Source organism: Physella acuta, unplaced genomic scaffold, assembly GCF_028476545.2.
Source record: "Physella acuta isolate Inbredline_101_S28 unplaced genomic scaffold, ASM2847654v3 ptg000251l, whole genome shotgun sequence".
Classification (NCBI taxonomy): Eukaryota; Metazoa; Mollusca; class Gastropoda; family Physidae; genus Physella; species Physella acuta.
This window is the reverse complement of record NW_026731770.1, coordinates 18,671-46,661: the sequence shown is the minus strand read 5'-3', so window position 1 is coordinate 46,661 and position 27,991 is coordinate 18,671. Positions and strand designations below refer to the sequence as shown.

The 27,991-nt window shown below is 33.8% G+C and overlaps 1 protein-coding gene across 1 annotated transcript; it reads right to left on the bottom strand.

The window, feature by feature from the left end:
- Positions 1-290: 290 nt before the first annotated feature.
- On the bottom strand, positions 291-27,769 carry LOC131938595 (uncharacterized). The gene is made up of 8 exons (XM_059296704.1): positions 27,608-27,769; positions 26,878-26,968; positions 25,899-26,093; positions 25,036-25,176; positions 22,248-22,823; positions 6,910-7,104; positions 5,482-5,625; positions 291-922 (listed from the first exon to the last, which is right to left on the bottom strand). Exons 2-8 carry the CDS (start codon positions 26,936-26,938, stop codon positions 291-293), a joined length of 1,944 nt encoding a protein of 647 aa, XP_059152687.1. The 5' UTR covers positions 26,939-26,968; positions 27,608-27,769.
- Positions 27,770-27,991: the final 222 nt, after the last annotated feature.

The following is a 27,991-nucleotide window of genomic DNA, read 5'->3' as shown; positions in this document are numbered from 1 at the left end:
ACGGGAATTTTAACTAAACCAGGTATTAATATTATACATGGGAATTTTAACAAAACCTGGTACGAATGCTATACAATTGCATGGGTTGAATATTAAACTTTTGTAAAGGTCTGCACTTGTTTCAAATTTAGAATAAATTAGAAAGTATAACTTTATATGAAAAATGATTAATCTTTCGTTTTTTGCATATTGTTTTTGTATTTCCTACCCAGAGATGAAAATTGCTCTACCTCAGAAAACAAATTGTGCTTCGTTCAACTAAGTTAGGATAATTTACTTTTTATAAACAGCTAAACGATAGGTCTAAATTTAATTTCACATTTCTCAATGTTGCCGTAGTCTCCTGTGAGGTCGTACCAGTTGAGTCCCATGCTGTAGTCGGTGCTGCCCCAGTTGCCGTTGAGGTGGGCGTAGTGGCAGTAGGAGTACCACCACCCTGCTCTGTAGATGAGCGCGCAGTTAGCGTTCGATTTGACGTCGTTGTCTCTGTCGAACGTCGTGAACTTCCGGTTGACGTTAAGTCGTGACATGGCGTCCCCAGCATCGCCGGAGTAGTTGGAGAACTGCAGCCTGTAGCCATCCGTTTCGTTGTTGAACTTGAAATAGGAATAGAGCGCGTAGTATGGCTTCCCTAAATAGGTCAGATCAAACCTCAGCTCGTGCGGGCCAGTTGAGCTTAGCTTGTAGACGTTCTCATTCCCGAGGTAAAAATTGCCCACGTTGTAGTCCCCGAAACCTTCCTTGTAATCATTCCAGCTGCGGAAAAATTCCGTGACACCGGAAACCCGTCGCTGGAAAATGGTCCAGCCGCCTCCGTCCGTCTGTGTGTCACACATGACCACCTGACCGGAAGTGAGTTGGACAAGTTTTCTTGGCTCTGTTGTGTTCCTCACCTCCATACACGATGTGTAGTTGGCGTTCTCTGAAAATATATTGGTACATTTAATATAGAAGTTCTAAGGATCACCTCCATACAAGATGTGTAGTTGGCGTTCTCTGAAAATATATTGGTACATTTAATATAGAAGTTCTAAGGATCACCTCCATACACGACGTGTAGCTGGTGTTCTCTGAAAATATATTGGTACATTTAATATAGAAGTTCTAAGGATCACCTCCATACAAGATGTGTAGTTGGCGTTCTCTGAAAATATATTGGTACATTTAATATAGAAGTTCTAAGGATCTCCTCCATACACGACGTGTAGCTGGTGTTCTCTGAAAATATATTGGTACATTTAATATAGAAGTTCTAAGGATCACCTCCATACACGATGTGTAGTTGGCGTTCTCTGAAAATATATTGGTACATTTAATATAGAAGTTCTAAGTATCACCTCCATACATGATGTGTAGTTGGCGTTCTCTGAAAATATATTGGCACATTTAATATAGAAGTTCTAAGTATCACCTCCATACATGATGTGTAGTTGGCGTTCTCTGAAAATATATTGGTACATTTAATATAGAAGTTCTAAGGATCTCCTCCATACACGATGTGTAGTTGGTGTTCTCTGAAAATATATTGGTACATTTAATATAGAAGTTCTAAGGATCACCTCCATACAAGATGTGTAGTTGGCGTTAGCTGAAAATATATTGGTACATTTAATATAGAAGTTCTAAGGATCACCTCTATACACGATGTGTAGTTGGTGTTCTCTGAAAATATATTGGCACATTTAATATAGAAGTTCTAAGGATCACCTCTATACACGATGTGTAGTTGGTGTTCTCTGAAAAAAACAATTATGCATTAAATATAGAAGTTCTACGGATCACCTCCATAAACAATTTGTTGTTGGTGTTCACTGAAAATATAATAACTGATTTAGTATGGAACTAATTTTTATACGCCATTAAAAGATTATGAATACATTATTCTAAAGAGACCAACATTGACGCAAATAAATTTTGTGTGTGTTAATTTCCGCTGATTTCTTAATGTTTCTTTTGTTAGCGTAAATAGTAATCCTTTTTAAATTTCAAAATGTCATTTCATTTTTGCTACAACTTGGATTTTTTTACTAGCTTTAGATACGAAGCAAACAAAAATGTGAAACTCAATAGAGCTTTACAATGGTTGTAAAAATAATCGCTTTAATGAGATTAGGAAATGGATTCAAAGGTTTTTTGTCATCGATCTCTATCGTCCCGGGCATGAAATTTAACAATCGGCCATTAAAGTAATTCAGTAGTCAGCATGTCGGCTGCTAGGTATTGATCGTTATTTAATTATTCATGAAGATCTCTTCTTAACTTTTTTTTTCGGTTAGTTTAGAAAAGCATAAAATGGACTTCGTATCCTCTAGTACAATATTTAATTTGAAGCACATTTTTTAAACTATTATAAACCCCTCCCGACACGGTGATCGAATTAGTACACATGAGATTTGACCAAAACATAATTTCTAAGTAAAAAAAAACAACTATATTGTTTTTCACTCTTTGTATTCCGGCACCTTTTTTACTTTCTCGTATATACGTAGTATAGAGAAAGTATTGTAATCGTGAAAAAAAAATCTCGACGTTTTACACCTCACTGATACGGAAAAACATAATTTTGCAATCTTGTCCGTCTGTCTGTGTGTGTGTGTGTGTGTGTGTGTGTGTGTGTGTCTGTGTCTGTGTCTGTGTGTCCGTGTGTAAACACGATTACTTGAGTACCGTTACAGCTAGGTTGATGAAATTTCATATATAAGTATTTTATCAAAATCGTAGATCCGTATCAACTTTTGAGCGATTTCCGATAACCGGAAGTGGTACTTTTCCTACCTTGAATTTTTCAAAAGTCTATAACTTGAGTACCATTTCAGATAGATACATGAAATTTCACATGTCACTAAAAGATCTAATTCTCTACCTTCTGTTAAATTTTGAGTAATTTGCGTTGACTGGAAGTAGTAATTTACGCTACTTTCGATTTCTCAAAAAACCAATGTAAATTTTAGAATTACTAATAATATTGCGCACTATTATGCGCTTTTTTATTTGGCGTTCACTTGGTGTGCAATTAATTTGTCTACGAGATTTTATTCTATTTTTAAAACTTTAAGTATTTAAAATGGATTAAAAATCATGTCTATAGCCCGGACAGACAGACACACAGACACACAGACATACGGACAAGATTGCAAAATTATGTTTTTCCGTATCAGTGAGGTGTAAAACGTCGAGATTTGTAAAAATCTCGATTTTTTTTTTGCACGATTACAAGACTTTCTCTATACTTCGTATATACGAGAAAGTAAAAATGAATAAAATACAAGCGGCATTTCAATCGCTCTGAAATTTAATGTAGCTATTATTCACGTGTGTTTCACGACAAAGAGCCGACCCATAGCTTTATTTAAAAGTATAGACTTGGTTTTTTAGAGTTACCATAGCGAACTACGTATTTTTTTATATTATATTTTAAATTACTAAATACAATACAGATACAAATAAAATAACCGCACGAAAAAAGCTTTAAACTAAAATATTTGCTTTTTAATGAAAAAAATAAATAAAATGTGTTACATTGTCTTTCACAAGAAGTAACAGTAAAATATGAGTTAGCTCACGAAATCTTTTGAACTTTGTGACTACGAAAAGTTTCAATATTATTAAATTTTGTCATTTTATCTAGAGTTGTTTTTTTAGAAAAGTATATTATATCTAACGTAATGTTATACTTTTTACATTGAATTACTTGTTATTGTAAAGATTTGTTCTCGTTTTAAATATGCTAAATTTATTGATACGTATAGACAACATTCAAATCTGATAATGCCAATGGATGTTTAAACCACGGCATTAACAAAACAGTCAATTGACTGTGTTATGGATTCTACTAAAATAGTCAATCGCGGGAGCCAGGGATAACCCACAGAACTCAATGACGCGTACTCGGTACAATGTAGCTCTTGGTGATCGATGCTACCAAATGTTCGCACGATTTCGTCTCGCTTGACTGAGTGCGGACAACGACAAGTGTTTTGAACGCCACTTCCTGGTGCGTAGAGAGACGGTTCGGGGACTGTCCAATCGACCAGGATATGCTGTCTAGTTTTAGGGTTGGGCTCAGAGCTGTTTTGGTGGTGTCCCTTCCAAACTAGTAACAGCCGGGATGTGGAAGTTGTCGGGGGCTAGGGGTCAAAGGGACAGGAGGCAAGGGGATGTAAGGGCGTGGGCTTTAGGAAATAAGGGGCTAGGGGATATAGCCATGTCTAAGGTATTTAAGAGGCTGGTGGCAAGTGGAACAAAAGGGCCGGCGGCTAGTGGAGCTAAGTGCCCGAGTCTAGGGGTTTAGGGGGACCCGGGGCTGTGGAATCTAAGGGGCCGGGGATAAAGGATAAAACAGGCTGCGGCTAAGGGTCGGGGGCTAGGAGATCTAAGGCCCGGGGGGCTAGGGGATAAAGGGGCCGGTGGCTAAGGAGCATAAGGGCCGGGGGCTTTGGAATCCTAGTTTCTGGAGACTAGATGATCTAATGGGCCAGGGGCTAAGGAATCTAAATCGAGGGTCTGTGTGTCTCAGAGGATGGGACTAGGAGGATCTAAGGGCCGGGGGATGTGGGATATTAGGGGTCTGAGGATAGGGGATTAAAGGGCCCGGGGGATAGGTAATCTAGCATTATAATTAAACTCATTTTCCAGTCCAGGTTCAAATCAGTTTTGTTTGTTTCCCTCCAAGACAAAGTTTAGATGTGCGAGAGGGGTGGGCACTGAAGCGTTAGAAAGCTAATTTTGTTTCAGCCAAGGTTCAAAGCGCTTTGCTATTTCAAAAAAGTAATAATTAGTATGTGGAATAGGTAGAAAGTGGGGGGGGGGGGGGGGTAATAGCCTTAGAACAAAATTTGTTTTTTCATTCCAGACTAAGAATTTGTTTGGTTGTTTTTTATCATCAAAACTATTAGAGTTTAGTAATTGGGGTTGAGGGATGAGGAGTAGAGGGGGTGGTGGCTAAATCACTAGAACATAAGTAATGCTTTAGTCTATGTTCAATATTGCTTCAAATTTATAAATAGTAACTGCCTCTCTGGGCCAGATATGCGGGTGAGGGAAGGGCGGAGGGTTTAGCGTAAGAATGTAATACTTCTTTCAATGTAATTTCACATGTTTTTGTTTGCTTCGTATTACAGCTATGCAGGTCAAGCAATCGTTACCTCAAAAAAATGTTTTTGATTTATAAATTAGATTGTCTTAAAGCTTTTTAAAAATAAAGCTAAGCCATTAGTTTTTCTTCTCGATGTTTAAATCCAAGTGTTTAATTAAAATAATTCGCCAATTTGCTGAAGTTAATCACGTCCAATTACTGAAATCTCTTGACTGATGATCGTTATAGACCAGCACCGATTTTTATCATCTAGACATTCTATATTGCTTATTGATTGGTTTATATAGCACCACCACTTTGCTATATTGCTTATTGATTGATTATAAAACAACACCACCATGCTATATTGCTTATTGGTTAGTTATATAACAAAACCCGGTTCTTACCGTCCAACCCTGTTATATTGCTTGTGCTCATGAGCGGTGTCCCAAAACTTGAGTCCGCCTGGGACTTGACATAATACTTGTCGAATGTGTACAGAACATTGTCGCCAATACTGACAGACGAGTCGGCAGGCACTAGCCAGGATCCTGGGGGTAAAACAATCAACATATCAACATGTTTACAGTAATTTTTGACGTAGTAACGCGTAATGTAATGCAGCGGTAAAACGGTTTTTAAAAATTGTATTTTCTCTTAATTCAGCGACCATGCGGCACACCATGTATACGCACGTCACCCTGCCCCCTCCCTCGATTTTGAACTAAGGGGAGGTAATAACAAGTTCTGCTTGATCTTTTCATTGTCGTCTGCTTTTACTGGAGGCGGCAAGTTGGGGGAGGATAATCGTCCAACAAGAGCTATTGATAACGTTACAAGTGCAGTTTTTGGCAGTCTTGCTGTACATAAAACCGTAGCACGTCGCGTTATTGGCGCGACACTACTAATACAATAGCTAAAATAAACAACACATACCCAAAGTGCAGTTTCTGACAGTCTTGCTGTACAAAAACTGTAGCACGCCGCGTTATTGGCGCGACACTACTAATACAATAGCTAAAATAAACAACACATACCCAATGTGCAGTTTCTTTCAGTCTTGCTGTACATAAAACTGTAGCACATCGCGTTATTGGCGCAACACAGCTAATACAATAGCTAAAATAAACAACACGTACCCAGTTTGCAGTTTCTGACAGTCTTGCTGTACATAAAACTGTAGCACACCGCGTTATTGGCGCAACACAGCTAATACAATAGCTAAAATAAACAACACGTACCCAGTTTGCAGTTTCTGACAGTCTTGCTGTACATAAAACTGTAGCACACCGCGTTATTGGTGCGACACTACAATAGCTAAAATAAACAACACATACCCAAAGTGCAGTTTCTGGCAGTCTTGCTGTACATAAAACTGTAGCACACCGCGTTATTGGTGCGACACTACAATAGCTAAAATAAACAACACATACCCAAAGTTCAGTTTCTGACAGTCTTGCTGTACATAAAACTGTAGCACACCGCGTTATTGGCGCGACACAGCTAATACAATAGCTAAAATAAACAACACGTACCCAGTTTGCAGTTTCTGACAGTCTTGCTGTACATAAAACTGTAGCACACCGCGTTATTGGTGCGACACTACAATAGCTAAAATAAACAACACATACCCAAAGTGCAGTTTCTGGCAGTCTTGCTGTACATAAAACTGTAGCACACCGTAATTTTGGCGCGACACAGCTAATACGATAGCTAAAATAAACAACACATACCCAAAGTGCAGTTTCTGACAGTCTTGCTGTACATAAAACTGTAGCACGCCGCGTTATTGGCGCGACACAGCTAATACAATAGCTAAAATAAACAACACATACCCAAAGTGCAGTTTCTTGCAGTCTTGCTGTACATAAAACTGTAGCACACCGTGTTATTGGCTCTACACAGCGCGGCACAGGCAGCCACACTTGGCACCCTGGTGAACACGACATTGAGTGGAGACATTGAGTAGGGCCTCGTCACACGCTGGAAACTGACCGTCTTTATGGTGCCAGCCGCGCTTGTCAAGTTCCCTGTTACACAAAATTATTTTTAAAAATTGTTTTAATAACAAGCTTTTATTAAATAATGCACTAAAAAGGATTAAATAAATGATGTTATTTAAATATATAATAATACACTACAATTAAAATAACTATAACGAAAAGCGTGGGTCACTTTATTATCTATTGGATACCTATACCAATTTTTAGAAAGAGTAGACCCACGCTTTTCTATATAGCTATTTAAATAGTACGGTATTATGATATATTTAAATAGAATACATTTTTTTTTCTTTTTTTACTTTCTCGTATATACGAAGTATAGAGAAAGTATTGTAATCGTGCAAAAAAAAAAATCGAGATTTTTACAAATCTCGACGTTTTACATCTCACTGATACGGAAAAACATAATTTTGCAATCTTGTTCGTATGTCTGTGTGTCTGTCTGTGTGTCTGTCTGTCTGTCTGTGTGTGTGTAAACACGATAACTTGAGTACCGTTACAGCTAGGTTGATGAAATTTCATATATAAGTATTTTATCAAAATCGTAGATCCGTATCAACTTTTGAGCGATTTCCTACTTTGAAATTTTCAAAAGCCTATAACTTGAGTACTATTTCAGATGGATAAACGAAATTTCAAATGTAAGTAAAAGATCTAATCCTCTACCTTCTGTTAAATTTTGAGTCATTTCCGTTGAACGCAAGTAGTAATTTATGCTACTTCCGATTTCTCAAAAAACTAATGTAAATTTTTAAAGTACTAATAATATTGCGCACTATTATGCACTTTTTTATTTAGCGTTTACTTGGTGTGCAATTCTTTGTCTACGAGATTTTATTCTATTTTTAAAACTTTAAGTATTTAAAATGGATTAAAAATCATGTCTATAGCCCGAGTTCCCATCCCCTGTTATTTTATATAAAAATATTCGAGAAAGTTTAGGGGATATCACTCCCGGTTTATTTAGTGCATTATTACATAAAAGCGTTTTAATGAAAGTTCGAATACATTTTTATTGCAGTACGTTAAATTTTAGGACTAGAAACTATTGAGCACCAAATGAACATGAGAATGTGTGTATAATAGTGCGGAATTAGAAGACAGACACACTACTACTACTAATGATTTTAGGACATTTTAACTTATTCATAAAAAATTAATTATTCATTCAATTAAGACAAATTTGATATCAAATTGCATCGTCATCGGGTTTTGACCCACGTACTGAATTTCAGAACAATTGGTTCGTTAGAAGTGCTCAAAATTTCGCCCGCCAGTTTCGATCTATATTGTCAAAAAGATGACGGACAGACATATAAGGCACGTCAAATGAAATATTGTAAAAATCAAATCAAAATAATATTAAGATTGCACTTTATAGACAGTGAATTAATTTTAAACTCAATATTAAAAACAACTAAAATAAATGTACACGGAACTCTATGGTTATGGTTCGATTTCGTTGTATTTAGAAGAAAGTACCTAATTGATCAGTAAACAATCGTAAGTTTGTTTTATTACTTATATTCAACTGGTAATACTTTATTTTTTTCTATCGAAAAAATGTGAATAGTAAACCCAGAAAAATTTATTTAAAAAATATTAAAATATATACTTTAATATAAAGTAAAACATTAAAATATCAAAACATTGTTTTAGTATATAAGTATTAAGTATTATTAAGTCAAATACATTTCCTTACTTATGATTTCGGATGTACTTTCAAGCAATATGTTAGCAAGTACTTTCATGCTTAAAAATAATATTGTGTGTGTGCGATTTGTCGAATATGTCAAACAAAGAGCTGTTGAGTTGCATTGTGTTACATTATCATAACATAGTTAGCAAAAGTTCAGGGGAAAATGTTTTTCGTGCTAAAAATAAAAAATTGTGGTTACCTTCCTGCATCATGTGAGAAATCAAAAGACAAATCAGACATACGAAGACGTAGCTAGCCATAATAGGGGTTGTTATGTTACAGGATCATCTTCTTTCATCATGAGCTAGTCATCAATTCCTAGTGTAAAAAACAACAAAGAGTAAACTATTAGATATCATGTTTCTATAAACAGCCAATAAATTACATATAATAGTTACGTAAATATAAGCCTATATATATATATATATATATATATATATATATATATATATATATATATATATATATGTAATGGTGCAATTCAGTTAGTAGTATCAGACACAACTGTTTTTTAAATTAAAAACAATTTTTCGTAGGGTTGTTAAGCGTTTATAAAAAAAAAATTATTGAATATCTGAAAATGTTTTGACCACTATCAATTTTACTGGCTACAAATAATATAAATGAAGATGGTCAAATGCACTGTGTTTTTTATACCAAAAGTCTTCAAGCTCTACACTGAAACTACACACTAGTCCACAACTTGTGCAATGGAATCTTGTGAGAAAACCATTGAAGAATATGAAATATTGTAATAAATAGAATATTTAACCGAAATGAAACTTTCAACAGCATGCGCTAAGCGCTTAAAGTGAATTGTATTCACTACGCTTCATGAGGTGTATCTCTGTTTTAAATGTAAAAAAAAAATCAGTTCAAGAAAAGATCGCTTTCTTCAAATGCTAAGTAGATCAATGACAACAGGCGGCCGAGGACCGTAAAAGCCACCCCCTAAAGCGATGCGCGTTGTTTTCTGTTTGATGAATAATTCACTTCTTTAATGCGACTGACATTTTCCATCAAGTATTGGATTTTTTTCATGGAGAAAACATTTAACGAAATCCAATCGTCTTATGTAAGACATTTTGCATCGAGTATTGGATTTATTCATGAAGAAAACATTTAACGAAATCCAATCGTCTTATGTAAGACATTTTGGATCGAGTATTGAATTTATTCACGGAGAAAACTTTTAATGAAATCCAATCGTCTTATGTAAGACAATTTGCATCGAGTATTGGATTTATTCCAAGAGAACACGTATAAAGTGCACTATTGTTTCGTAAAGGGTTAAAATATTGCGTAATATTAGCACTAATCCAAAACTATGTATATTAAACAATATCATTCTTTAAAGAAGATATTTCAATTTGAGAAATGTATTCATTACAAAATTCGATCATTTATGTAATACATATTTTGTATGTCATTCCATTACACACTTGAATTTTATTAGTGTAGTGACTAAATTGCTAAGTGTAATATAAATCATCATATCTAAATTATTTCGTCTCTTTGAAATAATATAGTAACCCTTGATTTACACAATTTATTCTAATAATGTTCAATATTTTTAGAAAATTGAATGAAAACCTATGCAAAAGAAACGTTATAGATCTGTTTTAACGAAATACATTCTTAAGTGTGAGTATCAATCTGATAGAGCCAACTCTGATTAATTGTTTATAAAAAACAACCTTACCTTTGTATTTTATTGACTCTTTCGAATAGTGGGTTATTTCAAGTAAATCACATCATATTTTCATTTTCCAGGCACAGTTATTTTTCCTTATTTACAAAGAATAACAGAATGTTAGAAAAAAAAGCTTATAAGCACTCCTTTTGTAATGATTTTCCCATCAATATATTCAGATAGTTACCACATATTTTTGAAGTTTTCAATCCGTGATTTTTTATTTCACATTTTTGTAAATTTATCTAGGCTTGTATTGAATAACAACTGATATCACAATGTGAAACAGACTCAGGTTCTCCACACTGTTGTAATCTTCCTGTCGCCCGTGTTCAATCCAAGGACTTATCCATCCATTCAAGCTGGCTGAAATTTTAATTAAAAGACTTGACCGCCCGTATCGAAAATAATGACAGCTTACTTTTTATTTTAATTGCGGATTTCTGTTACAGTTTAATCGATATCCTTGATTTTTTTTTACTGGAAAAAGTTATTTCACGTAATGTTAAGGTAGTAAGAATGTACTAAGCGATACAGTGTTTATAATAGTATTTTATCTTATATAATATACATGACTAAAATAAAGAGCAAATACAAAGTATGCGACATTAAAAGTGACTTTTAAAATTGCGTGTAATTTTTCACTGTAATTATGCATGAACTAATTATTGAATATGCAAGGTTATCCTTATCAAGAAGTTTAGCGAAACAGGTTACCGTATTACATCTAAAAAAATAACCACTTGCTTCAACAACAATCACATAAAATGTCTAGTATTGATTCATTTGGGTTTTATACGTGGTTCGCAGAGCATGAAGAATGGGGCAGTGCTATACAAAACACATTAACATATCCGTCATCCATATTGAAATCTTTAATAAATCAATAATCGTTTATGTAAAAAAAAGACTGATCTTTAAAAAAAATCTTTAGGATTATAAAAAAAATAAGGGAAAACATGCTACTATAAATACCACTGTAATGTTCTGGATGATATCTACATCACTGTCGAATGTTTGTGTCTTGCTTTCTAATGAAAGCAGCTCGTAAAATAAGTGAGATTGTGAATAAAACCAGCGTGCACATACGCGGTGTATCAAAAACCTACCCTGAAAGCGAAATAACGGCTCAATGTTGAAACTTGAAAGGGCACCAACTGCCTTCAAATAAAGTTAGCCACCGTTTTCAAAATTGCAATAAGGCGCGATGGTGGGGGGTGTGTTGAGTGGGTTGAGTGGGTGGGGGGGGGGGGGGGTAATTATATTCGTGTTTTGGAGCCAAATGATTGACGAAATATGCAATATTAAATATTTAAAATTATACTCTATACGTAAACACCAATTTTAAAACAGTAACCATTTTAATTGAAAAAAAACAAAATGGTGCTTGTGATGTATTGATTATTCAACAGCTACAGAATTCTAATTCTTCGCTGTTGTTTATAATTATCTAGCGGAGGTTTGAGGCGTGGGGGTCGGGAGGGGGGGGGTTATAGTCGTGTAACTTTATCCACCAGGATGTTTGGTAGTCAACTGTGTGCTGTTGTTGACTATGTCTTCTAAAACTTGTCTGCTGGAGCACAATCGTATTCAGTCACGTCCACAGGGGGATCGCTATAGACTGCATATACACTATTTTTTATTTTGTCAATGGTGGCTCAAGCTATTGTTTATGAACTCTTTATTCTGAAACACAATGAAGACTCGAGAATTTCTCACACTAGAAACAGGGTAAGTGTGTTTCAGCCAGGTTTTATCTTCGTCCTCCAAATAAATATCAACCGCCTGGTTTTGACTAAAATGTCACTTCCATCAAAGTACTATCTACGATCTAATGATTTTATGGTTAGCAATCGAAGTTTCTATTTCTACATTAATTCCCCCAATCGCCAATTATAAACTTTCATGAACATAAATTAATTTTCACTTGTAATTTCATCTTCCTCTTTCGCAGTTCGTTAAGCACTCCCCAAACATTGAACCAATCTCGCAGTTTATTATTCTTGTATAGGTAATTACAAAGCACCGAATTAACTATCTTGACGCCGCGACTACAATCACGTTTATTTTATGACACTAGCGTTCGTTGAATAAATTCTCCAGGCGATGATTACTTAACAGCAATGACGGCAATCGTTTCTGGAAACTATTCCATCAATACACTAACAAAACGCGTCACATGACCGAGCGCCGGACCTACAAGGGATGTACATTAGTGGGACGCGCCATCCTGGAGAGGGATGTACATTAGCGCGATCATGCATGACACCAGGCTACACGAGGGGTCAAGGCATACCCGTTAGAGGTCAGCATTTTTTTTCTGCCTCAGTGGCGGGTGTTAAAAAAATTGGCGGGTGTTAAAACAGCAATCATTTTAACGACATAAGCCCTAGCTCGGTAAATGACATGTTCGTGTAAGCGGATCTATGTTTTATGGTAATTTATGGTGCGAGCAACGAGAGATGGGCGGAGGCAGTGTCATAACTAACAAAATAAAGCTGCTATTTGGTTGCCTCCCATATATATATATATATATATATATATATATATATATATATATATATATATATATATTAATAATTAAGAGAAGTAATTGTTTTTCTAAGTAGAAAACCACTTAAATGAGCTTCAAAGATATCTATTAGACTACACATATTTAGAAAAGAGCGATAAGTCATCTTTAACACTACAGCTGATGAAGATTTTATAAATACATTTCTACTCAACAGCGTGTGTTAGTTAGTGTAGAACAATCACTGCTGTAATGGATCTTTGTTTAAAAAAAAAAACACTATCAAGGTGCATGGAAATAAAATTTTCAAATAAAATAAATTCTGCCCCTGGGGGTGTAGAAAATGGAGGGGGGAGAAGGACTAAGCATTGATGCCCATGCAATTACCTGACAACAAAAATAGAAATGATAATTAAAACAAACAAACAAACTACACTTTAATGCAAAAGAAATCAGATCAATTACAAAGATTATAAGTGGTGGTAAGTTTTGATGAACTAGAGACACAATTTTTTCCAAAAAAAAAAAAAAAAAAAAAAAAAACAGATTCACCTATGCGTGTTCACTGGGGCGGCGCGGATCAAGGTCATTTATTATAAATCTATTAGACCTGTACTTGGACAGTCCTGGTAACAGCCAGGATTCTGGTGTACATGTTCGAAAGTTCCAATATTATATTTTTTGTATTGATATTGACTTTTTGTCAGGATCAATAAACATGTCGAAGATTAAATCAATGTATGACAATTGAAGAAATCTCAGCACTATTCCGTGTCTGATGAGTGTAGATGGAAACAATGTTCTTGCATTTATTAAATTATCGTACAGACAGTCGGAAACTCACAACATTTTGATTTGTTAGGCGTGTGGGTATGTGTTAAGCGCGGTCAACCTGTCCCCAAAAATTGTTTGGGTAGGTGTGTGGTTTTGTACTTACCGCAGTCCAACCTTCCCCAAAAATTGTCTAGGAAGGTTGGTCGTCTTAATCTTAAAAAGCCACTACTTGCCCTATATGGTTCTAAGTAGGTGCGTGGTTTTTAGATAAAGAAGCGTACCTAGCTCTTAAACATACACACAATAGGCCAACACATTCTAACCGGCAATGCAGGTGAGTAACTGACCTAAGCCCAGGAAAGCAAACACGGTCTGGCATAAAGTTTAGCAGATAATCCAACGATAAGTCAAGATTGAAGAAAACAATGTGCTCAAGTTAATATGCCTAAAAACAACTTTCTTTCTAAAAGACAGAAAGTCTCTCAAATAGAATTTAGATTGTATACTTGTAAAAACTATTTAAAAGCTTACAAAATAGTATTTTATTTATTTTATTTTTCACGAAAGTAGAAATTTGAAGCTTCGTATGCACACGTACACACACAATCATATTTATATATACGAATAAATATAATTTAATATACAATATATATATATATATATATATATATATATATATATATATATATATATATATATATATATATATATATACATTTTTTTAAAACTTTCATTAGTAAATTTCTAATTCATACATTTAGAACATGAGCACTTTAATAATCTAACACTTGAATCCATCAAGTATCGTTTTTTTTTCGTTTTTCCTTATATTCCTTTGTAATCCTCGATTACAAACATTTTACAAACAAACATACAGAATTGAACTTTATATATTAAATTTATATATATATATATATATATATATATATATATATATATATATATATATATATATATATATATATATATGTGTGTGTGTGTGTGTGTGTATGAGTTTGTGTGTATAAAAAAATTATCTATCTTCATTTGAATGTTGACTTGAACGCATTTTTTGCATGTTCATGTACCAAGTAAAAAGTAGCATTTGCAATAAATCTCGATTACTTCCCTTGCGTGTAGAAAAACTATTGATATATATATCAAGTCTCCCAAAACTATAGTTTCTATTGTAAACGTATCTTGTTTAGCTGGTAGTATCTCTGAAGCTTCAAAAGATGACATTAAATAACACATGGAACTATTTGTTTAAGTTTTATTTTATTTAAAGTCTTTTTCATTTATTTGTGATAATAACATAGAATATGGTTTTCTGTAGTTTTTATTTTTTTATTTTGGTGTGGTGGGAAGGCATGTTTTGATTTTATTCGTTCATACTTTACGTGTGGGATGTGTGGTTAAAATGTGACTTTTGGCGTTGTTCTTATTGCATTAACTTCACCTATTTAGTGGGAAAACAATAAACATACAATGGCATGGGACACACAAATAATATTCCCTTCATGGATTTATTTGACTAAACTTTGAAGACATGCATTTTATCGAGTACCCCGACAATACTTAGATGTCAGAATTAAAAAAAATGACTTTACGCTCTGCTTAATTTGTAGCATATAAAACCTGAGTAAAATACTTAAACAAATTTAACTTAATACAAAATAAACCTGGTATGATCTCCCCTAAACTTTCTCGAATATTCTTATATAAAAAAACAGGGGATTGGAACTCGGGATATAGACATGAATTTTAATCAATTTTAAATACTTTAAATTTTTAAAATAGAATAAAATCTCGTAAAAAATATTTGCACACCAGTGAACGCCAAATAAAATGTGCATAAAAGTGCGGAATATTATTCATACTTTATAAATTTACATTAGATTTTGAGAAATCGGAAATAGCGTAAATTAGTACTTTCTGTCAACGGAAATTACTCAAAATTTGACAGAAGGTAGAGAATTAGACTTTTTATGTACATTTAAAATTTCATTTATCTATTTGAAATAGTACTCAAGCTATAGGCTTTTGAAAAATTCTAAGTAGAAAAAGTACCACTTCCGGCTATCGAAAATCGCTCAAAAGTTTATAGGGATCTACGATTTTGATAAAATACTTATATATGAAATTTCATCAACCTAGCTGTAACGGTACTCAAGTTATCGTGTTCACACACACAGACACAGACACACACACACACACACAGCCATACACACAGACATAAGGACAAGATTGCAAAATTATGTTTTTCCGTATCAGTGAGGTGTAAAACGTCGAGATTTGCCAAAATCTCGATTTTTTTTTGCACGATTACAAAACGTTTTCTATACGTCGTATATACGAGAAAGTAAAAATGCATTTGCGTAAATAAAATTTAAATTAAAGTAGATTTAAAACTGTGATTTGGTCAGTCCCAGTTACGAAACAATATATGAAACTTCTAATTATTAATAAATTCTTAATGCTTAATAAACTTACCATTGGGCAACTATTTGATACTTCTTCCTAATAGTCATGTATGTTCTTTTTATTACTTACCGAATAACATTTACTAATGGAGAAAATTATAGGCATCATAACATGATACCAGCAATGATAAATAATTTACGAGAAACAGGTTTTAAACACAAGTTGTTCATTTTGCTTCAACCTTGATCAACTTTAAATCCCATTTACGGAAATTAATAACCTTAATATTATATGGATTTTCTTGCGATTTTATGACTATGGTCAATATTCTTCGAGTTTAGGGTTTTTATTTTGTGTTATTCTCTTTCAACCATTTTTCATTTGATATAAAGCAGTGAAGCACATTGGTGGCTTTTTAGACCCGCAGTGTGCAGGAAGGGTGGCTGGGAAGCCTTCAAGCATAGAACTATAAATTATATCGTCAATGCTTTGTTCGATCAAAGATTTAATATGTTGTATTAAAAACAAAAACAACACTTAAAATGAACAGCTAGTGGAGGCTTTGAAGTAATATAAGGAGAAATTGACAGATCAAGAGAAATTTGTTTGAATGAATTACTTTGATGGAGTGGATAGAAGAGAGTAAACTAAGAACATGGGGCAGGTAAGGGGAATAGCCTCGCGTGTATTGATTGGACTTTTGTGTGCGTTATGTGAAGCATGAACCGCAGTACTCACGAAAAAACAATCAATGCACGGGGCTATAAATGAGCGCTACACACTTACGTAAATAAATAAATAAATAAATAAATATATATATATATATATATATATATATATATATATATATATATATATATATATATATATATATATATATATACATCGTAAAGGTATTGCTGGGGTACTGATGCCTATATAATATTTGTATTTTATGGGAAAAATAGAGGGTAATTTTAACACAGATTTTAGGGTACTTACCCTCTGTACATTAAGCTAATTTTTTGCAAGCACCTAGATAAATGGCTAGGCCGTTTGGGAAAACTGTCGGTTTGACTCAAAGCCCTCGAAGAGGGCTAAAAAGTAACCGCGAGTGAAATTCTCCTTATTTGAGCTTTATTACGAAAAAAAATTCGGTCTAACGACCCCTCTTAATATTTTGTGAGGTGGCAGAAGAACGCCAAGGGGTGTCATAAAAAATATATATAAGACAAGTTGGGCAGATAAAGTAGAGTTCATCTGTTTCAAAGACCTCGGCATATGAAGGGATAGCGTGTTCATTAATATGCCCAGCCGCCTTTGTTTCCCTAACATGAATTAGGTACCCATCAGAGCTGGGAGGACTTAGCAACGTTCCACTGATTCGAACCCGGATTCAAACTCGACACTCTCGGCTTAGCACTCTCGGCTTAGCGCTCTAGCTCTCTACCGCTATATAAACTACCTTTATTTTTAATAATGTTAAAACAACACTATAAATTATGGTGTATACTATCCAACTTTCCTTTTTAAATGAATCGAACTCAATGTTCTATTGAGATGTGCTTTTAGCTAAACTATGATTTTGTTTTGGCTTTGCTGAAACTTTTACATGTTGAGAATTTTTTTATTTTTACCTCTCAAAACAAACTCAGTGAAAACACCGCAACATCTTTCGTGTAATAATCGTTTCATAATTTTAGAGCTCTGCATGTAACATTCTTTAATATAAAAATAAAAAGAACTACAAAACATTATCAGTCGCTTTTCAGTCATTACCAATTAGAACATTTTAAACAAAAGAATAAACATACCGTTCAAGCATTTGTTGTAATGTCTTGTAATCTGTAAGTTATAAATGCTAACTGAACAACACACGAAGTTTTCAATGTCTAAACGTTCATGAATAATTCATTAACCCTTAAAGAAAAGAGCACTTTAAACGAATCTAAAGTAATTTTCATCAAGAGTAGTAAAACGCCTTTACTGAAACTGTTTTTGAAATTTTTCAAGTATAACAATATGTCAACGGTTATACATAATGATAAGAATTAAGAATAATTACTTTTACATATTTATTTTATTAGGAAAAAGAAATTGTTTCCAAATGTAAGAGTTACATAACTATGCGCCAATATTTTATGTTTACTTAAGTTAATCTACACAAATAATCCCGACTGTTTCGTTGTCCTTTTCAATCACTCTTTGAGTTTGATTATATTGCTAAGATCGTACACCATGTTTTAAGTAATATTTATGAGGCAAGAAGAGCAGCGATCCACTATAGTAGGAGACTGGTCAGCTTGTAGGCCTATTAACCAAGATTCTGAAGTAAAAACAAAAGTTAAATTATTTTTAAAAATGAATTAAAACCCTGGTTCCTTATCCTAAGCGTCTACTAAAGGTTACTGATTGAATACCTAGAGTGATTCCTTTTTATCTGATTTTACGACCCAGTATGAGCACTTGTTGATCATATGTTAAAAATAACTTTATATACCATTTATTAACGATGATCATACTTGCCTGATAGAAAAAATATCTTATTTATGATTAGAATTACTTTCTGTATTACAAATTGATCATCAATAGGTTAAGAGTAGAAGAATAATCTTTATACTACTAAAACTCAAGTTTGTTTACATGTTTGAATATTTATTTGTTTGTTTGTCTGATTGGCTACTGGAGAGAAACTGCACTATGTGAAGAGCTGTAAAATAGTATGTATGAAGAGAACAATTTTTGTTTTCAGACAGACTGTTAATCACAAATTTATTTAAAGACGTTAACTAATTTATTGATTTATTCATTGGTAGATTAACCACATTAATTATAAAAGTATCAAACAGTGGCTTTACTTTGACTGAATAGTGACGTCACATGGTTTGTTTACTTTTTACATCAACAACGGCGGCTTCTATCCAAGAAGATTGTGTTCCCATTCCAATGTTTAACGCGTTCTAAAGCTAATTTTCTCTCGGCTATAAATTTAACAATACGTTCGTTTGCTGTATTTATTACGTTCCAACACTTATATCAATTTTCAACTGTCTTTTTCATTTAGTTTTACAATAAATTTCTCTATATCTACAGATCAGCTGTCGAAGGAAGAAAAAGTTATGAATCTAGATCTAGATCTAGATCTAAAAGTCTAGATCTAGGTCGTTAGACTTAACGTAAATTCTAGATCTAGACTTAATGTAAATTCTACATCAAGAATCTATTTCAGGCCTTAATTAGTTTATATAAATCTTTGTTTGTTTAGCTGTACAATTGGCCAATTTAAGATAAAATTTAATTGAGATAATTCTAGATCTAATTCTAAGGCCGATTCGCTTAGATTCTTACGCAGACTAAAAGTAAAATATATAAGTTATTACCGACTCTAGAGTACGAGCCTAGATAGCTAAGAGGTTAGCATATTAGGTTGCCATTTGGGTGGCACGGTTTCGAGATATGTCAATGTTAATTTATGTTTTAATTTTTGTTTTTTTGTTGTGAATGATTAAATTGCCTCTGCCTATTGGAACTTAGCGGGATAAAGGGCAGGTGAAGTAGAGTTCCCCTTTTTTTTTGTCCTCAGTATATAAAGTGGATAATATGGTCAGAGCCATGCTCGGCTGAATTTTTTTTAAAGATAAAACATGTTGTTTGAGACTTGGCGGAACATTGGGCAGGTGAAGTAGTGTTTGGTAGGTGTAAAGTTCAACTGTGACGTCAGCATATGAAGAGATAGTTTGGTCAGACCCTTGCTCAGCCAAAATCTGTGTTTTCAAAGACAAAAACATGTCTGAGTTGGGAGGACACTGGGCTGGTGAAGTAGAGTTGACCTGTTTTTGTGACCTCAGCATATGAATAGATTATGTTGTCAGTCCATTGCTCAGACGAAATCAGTGTTTTTAAAAGACAAAAACCTCTGAGGTGTGACGCCTTTTTGAATGTGGGGTCTAGTTATTTTGTGATGATAAGTGACAGACGTGATGTCATTTACGGATGACCCCCGGAACCCACAGTTATCCAAGGGATGACCGGGTTAGTCTAGTATGTACTTAAAACTCTGACTACACTTTTATAATCCAATACTACATATTAATTTTATATTGATCTTATGAGAGTCGATTAAGTCTATTATACAACACAACTGTATTCTAAATATTATTAGAAATTTTTTTACTTATAATGTACAAACCATACTCTACAGATATAGAATCCGTGGTGTTTCATCATTTCAAGATACGATATTCAACCAGCTACACACGGGTTTTCATGTAAATCTATAGAAAATATATTCACCTTGCCTCTACTGTTTTTTTTTTTGTTACACCACGTTAATGATTTATTTCAACGATCCAACTGCTTTTATCGAAAATAATATCGTCCTTTTTATTTTTGTTTAATGGAGTAAGAATTAACTTGAATTGTGTGTATATTTTTTTATCGAGTGAAATGGGTTTGCTATTGACAAAATTGAGTATGCCTAAAAGCATGTCCTGATGTGATCCGGTAATTGAATAATTTATACCATTTTCCTGACACATTTTTTCCTGGCTCCAAAAAAAAAAAGAGTGATCGATCTAGAAAGCTGGTTTATGGGAGCCATAAATCCATGAGTAGTTTTCTTCAAAGTGGGAAGAAAAAATGCTACTTAAAAAAAGGAACGCGGAAAAAAAAATCTTAATTAATGGATTAGAAAATTATTTCTAAAGAAATTTATTTTTATGATAGGATTCACATTTTAAAAAATATATTACTTTGTAAAAGAATATATATAGACCTATATATATATATATATATATATATATATATATATATATATATATATATATATATATATATATATATATATATATATATATTAAAAAGTAAGTTACACTTCATGCAGCTTGAATGCGCTTAATCGATGACGCTTATCGACACGTGAATACAGATTCCGTTATGGATTGATTCTAATTTTTATCCTTCCTCATGAGCTAAGACTGAAAGCATTTTTTTATCCACACATTACACATCCAGCTACACAGACGAATAGGCTACATTAAATCACTAATTAACAACTTGATTGGTCTGATAATTTTAATAGCACTTTGTTATTTGTATTTACACAGTAATATGTGTTCGCTGAAATCAGCCCACTGAAGCAGAGTTTCTCTTAGTCATCACTTTGGGGAAGCTCTACCCTCCCGAAGAATTTTTAACCCCCTCGCCGAACAGAATATAATTTATATAGAAAATATATACTTTTACCAGTGTCCGCCTCTCCCCCCCCCCTCTGAAAACTATGTCCGCCCCCTCCCCCAACGAAACTTTCAAATACCCCCACATCCCCCGGAATGTGTCATTATATTAATTTAAAAGCTATTGGAAAGTAATACTTAAACAGACCAAAGTTTAATATTGTATCTTTACGTCGAAAGCGAGTTTGCATTTAATTTTGAGTTTCCTGGTACTAATACTCTCTTGCTTAAAATATTATCACTATGATTTTTCTTTCCTAATCAACGTTTAATTTTCAAAGAAATGTAAATTTTATTCGATAGACTGCTCTTTCAGCACATTAGTGAAACACTATTATATGTACTTTTTAAAGACTAAAGTACTTAACATTCTACAGTTTGTCATTTAGTCTCAGGTAAAGCGTATTTCACAAAAGAATTTTAAATACAAGAAAGCTTCTAGGTCATTGGTTGTAAAATAATCATCAAAGAGGTGATTTTCTTAAAGTGCATGAATTATTCATGAATCTAAAAACCGCCTTTATTTATTTATTTTAAATCTCTATTACTGTCAAATCTAAAGTTGTACATTATCTCAGAACTACATAAATATTTGATGGTTAACAATAATAACTCGTTCTTATTTCAGGTATACATTAAAAATTAATTTAATAAAAACATACAAGTATTATTTATTTATTTTTACTTTTTACATAATGATTATCTTTTCTTTTAAACTGATGTTACCAAAACTGGTTTGCATTGTGAATGGGATTTCCAGGATAAGCTAAAAATAAAAAAAATAAAAAAAATAATCATAATCATATTTTTTTATCTCTTGTTTTTTTTAGATTGGTCGAAATTTCATTTCGGACTTTTCAACGCTATCAAAATAACCTGTAAGATTGTACCAGTTTAGACCTAGACCGTAATCTTTACTGGCCCAGTTGCCGTTCAGGTGAACAGAATGGCAGAAGGCGTACCACCAACAACCTCTAAAACTAGGGACACAGTTCCCTCCTTTTATGTTGTTGTCCTTGTCGTATGTCGTAAACATCGCGTCAGTGTGTCTGATTGACATGGCGTCCCCAGCATCGCCGGAGTAGTTGGAGAACTGCAGCCTGTAGCCATCCGTTTCGTTGTTGAACTTGAAATAGGAATAGAGCGCGTAGTATGGCTTCCCTAAATACGTCAGATCAAACCTCAGCTCGTGCGGGTCAGTTGAGCTTAGCTTGTAGACGTTCTCATTCCCGAGGTAAAAATTGCCCACGTTGTAGTCCCCGAAACCTTCCTTGTAATCATTCCAGCTGCGGAAAAATTCCGTGGCACCGGAAACCCGTCGCTGGAAAATGGTCCAGCCGCCTCCGTCCGTCTGTGTGTCACACATGACCACCTGACCGGAAGTGAGTTGGACAAGTTTTCTTGGCTCTGTTGTGTTCCTCACCTCCATACACGATGTGTAGTTGGCGTTCTCTGAAAATATATTGGTACATTTAATATAGAAGTTCTAAGGATCACCTCCATACACGATGTGTAGTTGGTGTTCTCTGAAAATATATTGGTACATTTAATATAGAAGTTCTAAGGACCACCTCCATACACGATGTGTAGTTGGCGTTCTCTGAAAATATATTGGTACATTTAATATAGAAGTTCTAAGGATCACCTCCATACAAGATGTGTAGTTGGCGTTCTCTGAAAATATATTGGTACATTTAATATAGAAGTTCTAAGGATCACCTCCATACACGATGTGTAGTTGGTGTTCTCTGAAAATATATTGGTACATTTAATATAGAAGTTCTAAGGATCACCTCCATACACGATGTGTAGTTTGTGTTCTCTGAAAATATATTGGTACATTTAATATAGAAGTTCTAAGGATCACCTCCATACAAGATGTGTAGTTGGTGTTTGCTGAAAATATATTGGTACATTTAATATAGAAGTTCTAAGGATCACCTCCATACACGATGTGTAGTTGGTGTTCTCTGAAAATATATTGGTACATTTAATATAGAAGTTCTAAGGATCACCTCCATACAAGATGTGTAGTTGGTGTTCTCTGAAAATATATTGGTACATTTAATATAGAAGTTCTAAGGATCTCCTCCATACACGATGTGTAGTTGGTGTTCTCTGAAAATATATTGGCACATTTAATATAGAAGTTCTAAGGATCACCTCCATACACGATGTGTAGTTGGTGTTCTCTGAAAATATATTGGTACATTTAATATAGAAGTTCTAAGGATCACCTCCATACAAGATGTGTAGTTGGTGTTCTCTGAAAATATATTGGCACATTTAATATAGAAGTTCTAAGGATCTCCTCCATACAAGATGTGTAGTTGGTGTTCGCTGAAAATATATTGGTACATTTAATATAGAAGTTCTAAGGATCACCTCCATACACGATGTGTAGTTGGTGTTCTCTGAAAATATATTGGTACATTTAATATATAAGTTCTAAGGATCACCTCCATACATGATGTGTAGTTGGTTTTTGCTGAAAATATATTGGTACATTTAATATAGAAGTTCTAAGGATCACCTCCATACACGATGTGTAGTTGGTGTTCTCTGAAAATATATTGGTACATTTAATATAGAAGTTCTAAGGATCACCTCCATACACGATGTGTAGTTGGTGTTCTCTGAAAATATATTGGTACATTTAATATAGAAGTTCTAAGGATCACCTCCATACACGATGTGTAGTTGGTGTTCGCTGAAAATATATTGGCACATTTAATATAGAAGTTCTAAGGATCACCTCCATACACGATGTGTAGTTGGTGTTCGCTGAAAATATATTGGCACATTTAATATAGAAGTTCTAAGGATCACCTATGTTCAGCCGCTTTTATTTTCCTTTACACATCAGAGCCCGGTGGACTTGGCATCAGTGTTTCTCCCTGACTTTTTTCTTCGGGGGAGCACTGAAATTTTTTTTGGGGGGAGGGTAAACTTTCTTCGGGGGGGGGGGGGCGGACACTGTTAAAAGTATATATTTTCTGTATAAATTATATAAATTTCATTTCGTTCGGTGGGGGGGGGGGGGGGGGGCTTGGGGCGGTAGAATTTTTTCGGGGGGGGGGGGCTTCGCCTCCCCGAAGAGATGCCTGGAAGAAACTGCTCGGCTACGTTATAGGCGCAGAAGCCCGTGAATATGAACACGAGACTCTCCGGTCAAAAGATAATTTGAAAACCTGTTTAATCTGCCTCAGGTAAAAAAAACAAGGATGTCGCAAATTAAACATAGGATTATTAGTGAACTCTCTGAAAGCAAAACTATAAAAAAAAAATGAACACATATCGTGACAAGAAATATCATCTAACAAAAAAAAATAACGTAACAAAATGTTTAATTCAGCTCAATAAAAAAAAAACTCACCAGGAAAGATGTAAACCAGTAAAACACAACACAAACAAGTCATAATAACAAAATATAACAAAGAAAATACTATAAAAACATACACAGACACTCACTTACTCACTCACTCACACTCACAAACACACACACACTCACACACACATATATATATGTATATATATATATATATATATATATATATATATATATATATATATATATATATATATGTATATATATATATATATATATATATATATATATATATATGTATATATATATAAAAGAGGTACTTGAATATTTCCTTACCATCTAGGTTTACAATATTACTTTTATTCATAAGCTTTACTTTAAAGCTTTGATCGCTTTCTGCCTTGAGATAATATTGGTCAGTCGTATATAAAAGTTCATCACTGGCCGGGTACTGGTCAGTTGGTACCAGCCAGGATCCTGAAATACATACAATTAATGTTGAATTGTGCTTTGTAGTGGAATCGGTTGACACAAACATTAAATACATCTCTCACATACATCAGATGGCTCTACTAACGTAGATGCATGGTTTTCAGTGGCGTAGCGAGGTCGGGTGTCACCCGGTGCGGCACTTAATGGTGTCGCCCCCCAGAGGCGTAGTGACCCTTCCTGAGGACAAACTTTCAATTTTCGATTTGCACCCACCCTCAAACTTTCGATTTGCACCTCCCCCCATCCCTCACTCAAATTTTCGATATGCACCCCCACTCAAACTTTCCATTTGCACCCCCTCAAATTTTTCTCTATATATTTTGCTATTTTTTGCCTTGGTGTCAACCCCCTAAATGGTGTCTTCCGGTGCGGTCCGCACCCCCCCTTGCTACGCCTCTGATGGTTTTATATATCAATCAATGGAATTTATTTTTAAAAATTGTGAAATTATTTTATACTGACATCAAAATGACTAAATTCGTTAATGACTTGATTTTATTATTGTTTAAATTATTGTACTATATTTATCAATAATACTAGAAAGTATTTCAATTCATTCTTCAATTTAATGACATAGATATAGGTAACTATCAATTTACTAAAGCTAAAGTTCGCCTTCTTTTCGTTTTTACAAGCCCTTTTTAACACATACTTTTTAAAAAAAATAGCAAAACTAAAATGCGTGATTGCATAAAAGTAAAACCTACCCAGACTACAGTTTCTTGATGTTTTACTGTAGATAAAACTGAAACAGTAGGACATTTTAGCTCGACACAACGCAGCACATGCGAGTGTGCTGGGAATGTTCATGAAAACAGCGGAATCCAATGGAATCATCTGGAAGTTCGTCTGTTTCACCTGATGAAATTTGGCTGTTTTGACACCCGTCGTTGATTGAGTAACTGTAAATTTAGAAGCGTTGATTCTGATCAGATTCAAAATCTAGGAAATTATAGCCTAGTCTTACTGAAAATGGAACGCGTTGGTCAAATGGTAGAGCGGATGACTGCTAACCCAAAAGTCTCGAGTTCGTATCCCGGCCCAGAGTCCGTTAGCTGACTAACGTTGGGAATGTAAGGGCATAGTGCCGACAACACTTTCTATTCATATACAGACATCACAGAAATATGTGAAGTCTACTTCACCAGCCCCATGGACCATACGTTTGGTAAGAGTACTTTTCTTAATTACAATGCAAGCTATTTTCAGAGAACAATTACAGTATTTTGTGTAGTACACATTAAATGAATCACTTAAAAACGATTCAATCATATTAAGAAGCTGTAATATTGGTCATTATTACATTAATAAATAATTATAATAAAACGAAATTGAAACGCTAAATCAAAATTTTCTTGACAAAATTTATTTCTTGCTTTCTGTCACGGACGCAAAGCTTCTACTTTCACTGATGAATGCAAATTTAAAAAAAAATATAAATAAAAAAAATCGTATTTCTATCTCTCTTTAAGAACAGATTGATATTAATGCAATATTATTTAACTATTACATATCAATTACTAAATCTAGTTCAATAGAGCCTAGTATAAAAACTATCACCAAATTACTTGTTTTTTTTTCTTCATAAATCAGAATGCTTACTTAACCCAGAAGTAGCAAAAAAGATGCACAAAAATGAAATTGATTTTAAGTAATAAAAAAAAAAAAAACAACAACCAAACTTACATTGTTGTACTGTTTGTTGTACAGTCACAGAAGCCAATGTAATGACAATGTAAGTAAACATCGCTGTTTTATCTCTGATAGTTTCAGCAGGCTGTACATGTGTGTTGGGTTGACAGAAGTGCATCGTATGCAAACATGAATGTCAAAGTAGTTTATTTTATTTTTTATTGAACGAAATACTAACACTAAGATGATTGTATTCAACATGCTAACATGTGCAAGCTTTTTAATAGGACTCTATTTGAGTTATTTCCTGATTAGATTAAAAAGACATTTAATTGTATACTACTGTATTCACTATTTTTTAAACTATATTGACAAGTAATTTATAATTAGGATTATTAAAAATTTAAGTTATGAAAAAACAATATTTTATTTAGATTGTTTAGTAATTTAGATCCACATATTATTAAACAAATTCGTTCTGGGCTCACCAATAAATCAATCAAATTTCTATGTGTTGAATATTTTAAATGAGTTTTTAAAACACTCACAGAAAAGGAAAGTTGCAAAGAAATTTAAAAACACAGTACTTCAGTAACTAATGGATAATCATTATTCTAACAACATTAATAAAACACTTTGATTCTTAAACATGTCTTTAGAAATCGCATTATTTAACTTTAGAACCAAGCAGATAAATCTCTTGCAAATATTTATGCATACGACTTTTTCAATGAAAAATATAAATATTTTAAATGTATAAAAGTTCAAAAAGAAAATAACTTACCTTAAAACCAATGGCAAATTTTGCAATGGGTCCACAACACAAACACGATTTATACTAGAAAGATATATCGATCATAGACACCGAATAAGAACATTTGCTTCGAAAAGCATGCGTTATAGTTTGTTTTTGCCTTCATGAATAATTCATCACACTTAAGCAGTCAGATGTTTGCAGTGGGTGGGGTTGGGTGGGGTTGGGGTGGGCTGGTTGATCATAAGTCTAAGATCGTTTTTATTTTCCGAGACAGCTCTCGATTGATCTCTATTGACGTTTCGTTTGATCAGACAGGAACCTTAATCAACGACTAAAATATTGTCGTTAATTCTGGGTTTTTTTAAAGAGGAGAATCAATTAACATCTAACGCCATACAGTAATGTGCAGTT